The sequence below is a fragment of the Podarcis vaucheri genome (assembly GCF_965113315.1).
Source record: "Podarcis vaucheri genome assembly, chromosome: 12".
NCBI lineage: Eukaryota > Metazoa > Chordata > Lepidosauria > Squamata > Lacertidae > Podarcis > Podarcis vaucheri.
In genome coordinates, this window is record NC_138750.1 from 49971619 (window position 1) to 49982266 (window position 10648).

General features: G+C 42.4%; 1 protein-coding gene across 1 annotated transcript in view; it reads left to right on the forward strand.

The window, feature by feature from the left end:
- Positions 1-5401, forward strand: part of LARP4B (La ribonucleoprotein 4B) — a 56842-nt gene extending 51441 nt beyond the window's left edge. Inside the window, exons 16-17 of the mRNA XM_082192319.1 lie at positions 292-403; positions 1436-5401. Of these exons, the coding sequence (XP_082048445.1) occupies positions 292-403; positions 1436-1720 (397 nt within the window). The 3' untranslated portion in view covers positions 1721-5401. The remainder of the gene's footprint in view (positions 1-291; positions 404-1435) is intronic.
- Positions 5402-10648: the final 5247 nt, after the last annotated feature.

Sequence of the window (10648 nt, forward strand, 5' to 3'; positions counted from 1 at the left end):
GTGACACTGTGTGAATAGCTCTTGAAAAATTCAGTTCAATAACACCCCATGCGTGACCCACAGCAGTAGTCTAGAATTTACTTTTAATTTTGCATGCTCAAGCACTAACTTTAAGCCTGACTCTCAAAGAGGAGAAAAAGCATCATTTGCATGCATCCAAAGAGGGAGGAGCGAATGATCATTGGTTCCCTACAGCAAAAGACAGGAATAGAGGCTTCTGCATGTTGGCTTTAGTGTGCTGAACGCAAAGTTGTTCATTACGTTCACATGTTGCTTTGTACTACTTTGCAGTGACTCCAAAGTCATGGACAAGCAGCAGAGAGAGACCCCAAATATTGAAAGACTTTCTTCTGTACTCACTACCGCTTGCAAATCAGTACAAGTCAATGGGGCTGCTGTAGCAGTAAGTGCATTTGACATTCATTAAGGCATTCTCTGTTTAATTAGCACCTTCTGCCCTTAGCTATTAAATGATAGAGGAGTTATTTACTGCAATAAAAAAAATCAAGAAAATTCCAAGTGACTTGGCTTCCTGAGAACAAAGAAGTTGAGGGGAGGTGGGGTGGAGAAAAGGAGAGCTAGAAATCTGCTCTGCTTTTCTGGTGTTACCTACTTTCTTGGCATTACTTGATGGCTCTCACGGCCACCAGGTGGTGAGAACTTCTGTCATCAGTTGAAGTGCCCCAAAATATGCCATGCCCTCAGCAGCCACAATACCGCTCAGTGAGCTCCCTTTCTAATCATTGCGGACACACGTTCGTTGCACTACAGGTCTTACCTAATTTGTTTAAGACACTTACTCCTGTCCTGAGAAATTGGGAGCTCCAAGGCTGCTGATGGGCAAAATTTTAAAATCATAATAAATGGCCAACGGCTTAAATGGAAATGAATAAAATTAAGAAAACACGAAACAGCAAAAGGGGAATGACACAATAAACTGAATCATGATGAAAAGAAAAATGCCCGTTCTTTATGCCAAATAGATAAATGGAACAGAATAATTGTTGCCAGATGTCTGAACACCCAGCCTAAATGTTGGATTTGAAAGTTGTTGCGTGCTAGGAATCAGGAATCCACAGTTTCTGTCTCGTGTCATCCATGCCTTTTCAGCTCTCCTGTGTGTTCTTCCCCACCTGCCCAGTTCTCCCAAAGTCTGCATGTGCATCTCTACTATGTCACTCTGCTTGCCCCTTATGCGTCAACCACTCGAGCTGTTCCAACTCCCATTGAGACAAACGTGCTTTCCCGAGTTCTTAAACGGCAGCTCTTGTTGGTAAAATGAAAATTCTAAACACGGCTTCCTTCCCAAATCTTGGAGCGTGATTGAGACACACTTTTGTAGCTGCACCATTCCCCTTGATCGGTCTTACCTTTGCTGCCCCAAATAAATGTCGCTGTTGTGGTATAGCTCTGTCCTGTGCTTTTGATCACGCAGGAGTTGCGAAAACCTAGTTACGCAGAGATCTGTCAGAGGACAACCAAGGACCCGTCACCCGTGCAGCCCCCAAAAGAACAGAAGCCAAACACTGTCACCTGTGGGAAAGATGAAAGGAAACCCACAGAAACACTAGAGAGAAGCAAAGAACCCCCTCCTGTGAAGTCCAATCCAGGACAGCCCAAAGACCAGAGGAGACAGCCGTCAGGGCGCAAGTCCCCACCTCCAGCCGTTGGGAAACGTCTGACGAAAGAACAGAGCACCCCTCCCAAATCTCCTCAGTGAAACTAGTGCTTAGGAGGAGGTTTTAAAAGTTCTCACCATGAAGTAAACCCATGTTGCCACTCAGAGTACAAAGAATGAGTTGCTGGTTAGGAGCTTGCAGTGCGTATTATGTATATGAAATGCCTGCAAGGTAATTATTTTTTTGTTTCTTTGTAAATCAGATTGTTCCTCCAATTCTCTTGCTCTCCGCCCCACCCCCCACCAAATTCCCCTTGAGCAAATGGTCTACTCTGTCAGGGTTTAATTAATCTAAACCTTACATTTAGGTTGGTGCTGAACTGGAGGTGATGCCTAAAATCCTTTTCTTTTCCCTAAAGGGAAGACGTATTCATCCGGGGGTGGGGGGGAGATCAATTTTTTTTATTAAGCCTCCATGTGGCTGTGTGAATACAAGCTCTATCTAATGAGTTATTTTCCTAATCTATTAAGCAGAATAATGCTGCTGTAGTTTTTAAATAACTGGTCTGTAAGTACATATCTTTAAAAAAAAAAAAAAACTCCAGAAGACTAGTAACAGCAGCAAATATTTTGAGTGCAAAGAAAAGCAGGTGTTTTATAAGCAGTAAGACAAGTTTGATGTTCGGTTGTTTTTTTCTTTTTTAAAATTTTGGCTGCTGTAGCACATCAAATAAATTAGATTTTTAAGGTTTCGAAATACATACAATTCTGATGTTTTAAATTTCAACCATTTTTCTCCCCTTGACGAAATGTGAACCTGATAAAGATCACCTTCTCTAAAAGGTTTTGTTTTGATGGACTTGCAAGCAAGTAACCAGCTTCTCAATCCAGAATAAAATGGTTTCTTGAATTTCAGGAAAAGAGAAAAACAAAGCACATTGTGAATAAACAATAATAATAATAATAAAGTACATAAGCCCTTGCAAAATGGCAGGTGCCTGCTAATGGCTGTTTTTCACAAGATAGCACAATAGCACTCTTGTGAGGATGATCTCAATCCCCCCCCCAAAGCCGGAATAAATTAATTTTGAGTCACTACTGTCCTTACTGGTTTACCCCTGTGCTCTGTGTAGGTTTTTAAATCTATGCTCAAAGTGCTCTTTGAAAGAGTTCATATCTTAATCGGCCTAAGTGCTGACACCTTTCTATACCTGCATACATTGGCATATGGATTTAATTATTATTTTTCAGTCCATGGGATAATGGAGTTCTCTCTCTTTTTTTGCGTGTGCATGTATGGTAAAGGAAGAGGTCCCTGTTTCTGTCTGGAGTGAGCTTTGTCACACTTACTTACTTTTAGAAGTGGCATGCTTTCTGAAGGACAAGGATGCACTAAATTAATGAGTTTCTAATAAAGTTGACTATAAATTATTTTTGTTTTTAAATGCCTAAAGTTTTTCTTTGAGTGTTTAAGCAGCAGATGGTTCGGATGAAAATGTTTTCCTGCTGAATAGTTTATTCCACACAAAAAAGGAGGTTTATTTAAACAACTGATTTTTTTAAAAGAATTATTTCCATCCAATATTTAAAGACTTGAATTTTATTTAAACTTGAAAATGACTTTGCCTTAACTTTTGTATAAGACAGCTTATAGTTACTGAAGTCTGACCCTCTCATGGGTTAGTGTGGGTGGCATATACAGAATTACTCAGTTACAGTATGTATGTATTGTCACTGGTCTTACTGGGTAAACACACTGTAGTACAGGAAGTAGCGGCAGTTTTTTGTAATATACCTTAAAAGATCTTAAGCAGTTGATCTTTTTCAAAATGTTGAAAATCTGTAAATGGAAATAGTCAATACTGTATTAAATATGTGCACTTGGAAGTGTGTGCTTTTGCTTGTACAGGTGTAAATAATCAGAACATATAAAAAGGTACCATTAAAAAACTGATAAAAATTATTGATATATTATAAATGTTGCTGTTGAGCTGGATGTAGATAAACTAAATGTTGTGGTTTGAATATTACTTTAATTTGTTTTTTTCCTTGTTTCTTTTACTTTATTCTGGTGTGCTGAGCTGATTCTGCCTCTTCACTGCAAAAGGGAATTGGAGAAAGTCTGTCTTAAAAGCCCTGACATTTTAAAAACTCTCTGGAAGTGTGTATTTTGACCAGTATGAAACATGGTTATGCAATGTAATTTTCAACTCTGACTTATAAGCTGCGATTTTTTTTTTTAAAGAACCGGAATTGGAAAGAAATGACATTGCCACAATTACACAGCCCCAGCGTTTACTCAACCACTCTTAAGGCCAAAATATTAGCACGTACATATCTTGGGATTTGTTTCTTCATAAAACACATAGGGCAGTTGAATTCTTGACATAGGTTGCTGCTATTTTAATTGTCCTCTTAAAAGAATAAAAAATAAAAAAACCAGCCTGCTTTTTGCACTGCAGAATTTAAAATAAGCAAGCTGGGATCTGTTTGTTCCTTCCTGAAAAGGCACACTTTGAGAATTCAAAATCAACAAACTGGGACTCTTGTTGGGTTTTAATGTTTATCCCTTACCCAATGAGCAGTGGGGGAACGGCAGCTAGATTGGGGTATGGTTTGGGCCAATGATAAGATTCCTTTGTTTGCCTGTTGAAAGCATGAAGGAAACAGCTGCAGATGAAGTGGGAAGTGGCTGCAGCGAGTGTGTGGAGCTAATCATTACAGCCAACTGAATATATGCAGACCAGCAGGTGGATTGTTCCTGTTCTCATGCATTCGGCTGCCACTTGTGCTAGGATAATACACTGTAATTCTCACACAAATAACAGTCTGTGTAAAAGAGTTTAAAACTTTACTGCAATAGCTTTATAAACAATAAATAAATAAGAAGCAAAAAGTGTCATGCCAAATAACTTCTCCAATCACTTTAATACTTTCCCAGTCAGACTGTATGGGATGCTAGAACAGAAGTTCATATCCCACAGAGTGTTTTACATACAGCTATTGAGTTCTGCTAATTTTTATTTTATTTTATTTTTTGAAATTTTAAAACCTCCCCCGAAAGCTGAGATTCTGGTTAGAATGATCAGGCCGGGCCCGTTACAATTGGACTCCTTCCCTACCCAACCACCAATCCCAATTTGTAGGATTGCTTTGGTGCTCGTGTATAAAGACAGCTTTTCCTGAGGCTGTTTGTTCGAGAAATGTATTTAAAGGTAGAAATTTTTGCTTCTGGAGGAGGAAAAAAAGTACAATAATTTTCCACCCAGCTGCCCCACCTCAATTTTACATACTGTCACACACAAAAACAAACTTGTCAGGCTCATTTATTTTTATTAATTTTTTGCTCCCCCCCCTTTTTTTTTTTTGTTTGCTGCCTCTTAGCTAAACACACATAACCAGTGGGCAACGGGATGCCCTTACTTGTGAGTGTGATGCAGTGTATCATGAACAACCACTGACTGTAGGGCTCTGCACCAGCCTTTGTATCTCTTTCAGCTTGCTGCAGCCCTTAGGTATTGTGTAGCCTGTTACACTGATAGCAGCAGACAATCGAAGACACACCTGGCGAGGGCAGCAGCTGCCAAGTCACAAAACAGGAGGTGTAAAATGGAGGCCTTTTTTCCCCCTGAGGGTGTTTGTTTTTTGTTCTTCTTCCATTTAAGACTGGAATCAAGCTTACATGTAAACTATTGGTAATTTAAGTTTCCTTTTGTGTCATAAAATGTACAACTGTCTAAAACTGTAGGTTATGAAAAAAATAAAGATTTAGGCACTGTTGAATTTCTCTTTTTTTAAATTAAACTTCTTACAACAGTATTTTCCCACTTCCTTTGTCTTTGCACCCACTCGTGTGTAGTTGTAGTCTTGCTGCTTCAGAGACACATATCAGGAGTTCCTTTGCTTAAGCCGTAACGTTTCCGCGAGTTAATGCACTTGCAGAGCAATAAATGCTACACCAAAAAAACCTGGACATCTTGCCCATTTGTGCAAGGAGTTTGCTGCTTCATGGCTAAGCTTTTTGACCAAAAGTCCATTGCGGGTTCACATTGGGCAGATTGTGAGAGCGAAGTTTTGGGTGGTGGGTTTCTGTTTTGCTTTAAATAAAACCTTGTGTATGAATTTTGGATTGAAATGCACTACATGACTCTGATTTTCCACAGACCTTTCAAATATTGATCAGTAGCATTTTGCTTATGCCTCAGTTGTATTTGATGCCCCTCCAGTATGAATGGATTTTTTGGTGATACATGCTGCGGTTGAACTACACATAACTCTTCTAGAGCTGAGTGCCATCAGTTAATCCTAAACGTGGGTTCTGCTCTAACCATCCATAAGCAGACATACACATTTTCTGGAACACCTCTGAGCATTGTTCTTATTTTCTGCCCTCCACCTTGGCAGTGGGAAATCAAATGTACATCATGACCAGGTTAGTTCTCAAAGCGGTATTGCCAAATGGTCTGTAAAGGCTGCTTCATTTTCTTAATAGCGGCTACTGTGCCCAGAGGCAATTACAGCTAACCATTCTTCTTGGATCTCTGTCTCCTTGTTTTGTGAAGGAAGAGTTGTTATTGCTCACTGCAACCTTCACGGCCGCCTTCTAGAAGGAATAAGGAAATCAATAACCTGTCTTTATTCCCTTGTTCCTTATAGTAAAACACGAGTGTTTGCCCAAGACAGTAAGCCACAAACCTTGATAAATCTTAACTTGCATGAGCTGTATGCTTGTGCAGGCAACCTGTTTCCTCTCACTTTGAATAAGTGTATAAACAAGCCAGGAAGAGGATGTTGTTGTTTAGTCGTTTAGTCATGTCCGCCTCTTTGTGACCCCATGGACCAGAGCACGCCAGGCACTACTGTCTTCCACTGCCTCCCGCGGTTTGGTCAAACTCATGCTGGTAGCTTCAACAACACTATCCAGTCTCTGTCCTCTGTCATCCCCTTCTCCTTGTGCCCTCCACCTTTCCCAACATCAGGGTCTTTTCCAGGGAGTCTTCTCTTCTCATGAGGTGGCCAAAATATTGGAGCCTCAGCTTCATGATCTGTTCTACCAGTGAGCACTCAGGGCTGACTTCCTTAAGAATGGATAAGTTTGATCTTCTTAGGAAGAGTAGCTAGCTCCCAAATCTGAACCCAGGATTGTTTCCAACAGGCCACAGTTGCTAACTAACCTTAAGCCAGTCCTATTTTTCTAGAAAAGGGTGTCAGAACTCACTATGAGTGCCTCCCTTGTTCTCTTATGGCAATGGTGCCTGAACTGAGTTCCAGCTGGGGAAAAAAGCCCTGCTAAACCCAAGGGATTGTTTGATGTTGAACCCTGGTTTGTCACAGAGAAACAAACCCTTCTGTTGTGTAACAGATCCTCCAAGTGTCCCTCTTTTCCAGGGACGTCCCTGATTTAGAGAAGCCGTCCCGGTTTGTGATTTGATCCTGGAATGTCCCGCTTTTCCTTATAATGTCCCTATTTTCATTGGAGAAATACTGCCGTCTGAAGGCAATCCTGTATAGGGAAGGGTGTTTTTTTTAATGTTTAATGTTTTATTATGTTTTTATATATGTTGGAAGCTGCCCCGAGTGGCTGGGACTACCCAGTAAGATGTGTGGGGTATAAATAGTAAAATTATCATTATGGAATGGGATGTCCCTATTTTCATCAGAGAAATGTTAAGAGTGTATGGCGTAATGCTGAGGTAAGTCTTACTGGTTTACTTCCCTGTTTGCACAAAGGAAGTGGTGAAGGAAAAGTGATTGAGTTGTGGCATTAGGAGTTGTTAAGGGTTTTGGCATGCATTTTTTATTGTTCATTAAGTCACAAACTTCTTAGCTGGTTCCCCACTTCTGGTTAAAGTGTGTGTGTGTGTGTGTGTGTGTGTGTGTGTGTGTTACTAGCACATCTACAAGCAATTTCCACTGCATTTGTATATCACACTGATAATGCCAAGGTCGCCAATCTGATCCCCTTATATGAGACAACTGTATATACCTACATTGCAGGGGGTTGGACTAGATGATCCTAAGGCTCCCTTCCAACTCAACAATTCTATTATTCCTGCCCCAAGTGTCCCGCCATAGCTGCCTTTTGTTGTAGCCCAACTCCATGTAACACAGGCCTGACTTCCTCTTAAACGCATTGTTTTACTTATAAAGTTCATTGGATCTGCAGCTAGAAAGGGAGTCTGAAGCTCAGCAGCAGCCAGTAAAGGCAGCTGCTGCCTGATCTCTACATCGGTGTGTGAAATTAGTCTGTATCGAGGAAGTGGGTTCAATATTAATGCTGTTATGCAGAGCTTCACCCAGTGTGTAGTTGTGGTCTCTGTAAGCATCCCATTCATCACAGAGTGCAAATCCAACGTATGATGTGCATGGAAAGGTTCTATTGCAGACACGGGGAATGCAAAGGCTGATGCAACGAGCACTTGGCAGCTACAATGTTCAGCCCCTTTTGGCTCCCGTGGAGCAAGTCCCCCTTGCCAGTGGGACTCCCAGCTGAGGTCAGGAAGTGCAACAGCTACTCGTGGATATTTTAAAGCGAGTTGTGGGCGTTCTTCTGGGGAGCACCTAGCACTTCTGTGGGTGAACGACTTAATTTCATTTACTTGTACCTGCACCAAACACCTTGGGTCTTGTTTCTATAGCAGGGGTGGGGAACTTCAGACTGGGGGGTGGTGGCAAATGCGATCCTTCAGACCTCTCTATCTGGCCTTTGGGGCTCTCCCCGCACACCCATTTGCAAGCTGTGCCTTTCATGATCTCCGAGTCTCTCTGCCTGGCTAAACTAAGACCTTTAAATCTAATACCTTTTGCTTTCCTGGCTGGAGGACAGGAAGCGTGAGTGAACAGAGACTAGCCCCCACTGCACAATGGTAATATTTACATCTTGCTCCACCCACTTTTGGCTCTGGTCCCGCCCACCACTTGTACGTGGCCCACCAGAAGGAAATGTGGCCTTTGGAACAGGGAGAAGCCAAAAGGTGAACATATTGACATGAGCTAATGGCTGATGTCGTTTATATTCTGATTGTTTTTGCTGTTAGCATGGCACCTTGTTCGGTGTGCCATTCTGATGTCATCAGAAGCTACACGAGCATCTTTTCTATTTATCGATAAGCGGTTAGCACATCATCATGTGCTGGCTTGACTACAAAGAGGAGTAGGTAGCCTCTTGGGGGCCATCTCAATTCAAGATGTGCTTACCTCACTAGAAGCAATGCCCTAAGCACAGAGGCAGGTAGTGATGCGGTCAGTTTCCCAAGGCAAATAGCGTGAGATCCAGAATCTTGGTGCTTTTTGGATAATTGCAGAGGAAGGAGTTGGTGGTGCATAGCCTGTGCATTCAGCTGCTCGGCTGAGCACTCTGTTTGCTTTAAACTACTAAGCTGAGCAGGCGTAAATGTAATGCCTTTGCAGTGTCATAAGATGCCATTTTAAATGTTGCCTGTGCTCAGAGCCACCATAAGCACATACGTTCTCCCCCCTGCAATAAATGGGAGGAAGGGCACCTGCAGCCATCACTGCCACTGCAATTACCGTATTTTTTGCTCTATAAGACTCACTTTTTCCCTCCTAAAAAGTAAGGGGAAATGTGTCTGCGTCTTATGGAGCGAATGCAGGCTGCGCAGCTATCCCAGACACCAGAACAGCAAGAGGGATTGCTGCTTTCACTGCGCAGCGATCCCTCTTGCTGTTCTGGCGTCTGAGATTCTGAATATTTTTTTTATTGTATTCCTCCTCCAAAAACTAGGGGCGTCTTGTGGTCTGGTGCGTCTTATATAGCGAAAAATACAGTAGGGCCTGAGCAAGAAGAGCAAACAAATATTGTGTGGTGTAGTATTTTGTTGGAGGCAGTATTTTTTATGGGGGTCGTAGGAGGTACTGGTGGGCACAATGTGTATCACAGTGAGCCCTAGTTTAAAACAGCCTCTCCACGTTCAGTACAAATGCACCTTTCCACACTAGGAGGAACTCTAAATACAGTGGTACCACAGGTTAAGTACTTAATTCGTTCCGGAGGTCCGTTCTTAACCTGAAACTGTTCTTAACCTGAAGCACCACTTTAGCTAATGGGGCCTCCTGCTGCCGCCACGCCGCCGGAGCATGATTTCTGTTCTCATCCTGAAGCAAAGATTTTCACCTGAGGTACTATTTCTGGGTTAGCAGAGTCTAACCTGAAGCATATGTAACCTGAAGCATATGTAACCCAAGGTACCACTGTAACCAGTTTTGTCATCTGCTCACCTCTTCCCTCTCCTTCTCCCATCAGTTTTGCAAGCGTTTGATAAGTGTGTTCCGTTTATTTCACACACGCACACATCTTGCACTTTAAAAGATGCACCTGGACATTATCTACTGGTGAGCAGCCCACTTGAAGCATGACAGGATGACAAGACTGATGGATGTGTGCCTGTCTGAGGAACAAGTTGCAAAGCTGTGATCACAGCACAGCTGAAGAAACCGCTGCAAAAATGTAACGTCTCTGTCTTCACCCTTACTTTCTCTTCATCAGCAAACAGACGGTCACCAAGACAACCAAACGTACTTGGTAGGATCTCAAGGTCAGCGATTTGGGCATCAACAAGGAAGTGTAAAAGCATCTTATTAGCTTTGCCCCTTCTCAGAGATAAAACAGAATTCTAGATCCAGGAGTCTTAATCTGGCGCCTTCCATTGGCATTTAGAAAAACAACAACACCTAACTTTTTGTATAAGACTTCGTGCTCTGGTTCCCCTTAACCTTAAAGAGCGATCTGAAAACATTGCTTGGAGAAATGCCTGCTGTTGGTACCCAAGGGGTGCATGCATGGGTCTCCTGACACATGTGGTGGTCTCATGTGCCTTCACACCATACCCTTAGACCCAATCAGTTGTGGGTGGCATGTTGAGCTGCTGCCACTGCTGTTTACAGGGCAGTACAGCAGGGAGCAAAGGCGGGTGGCGCTGTGGGTTAAACCACAGAGCCTAGGACTTGACGATCAGAAGGTCGGTGGTTTGAATCCCCGCAACAGGGAGAGCTCCTGTTGCTCAGTCCCTG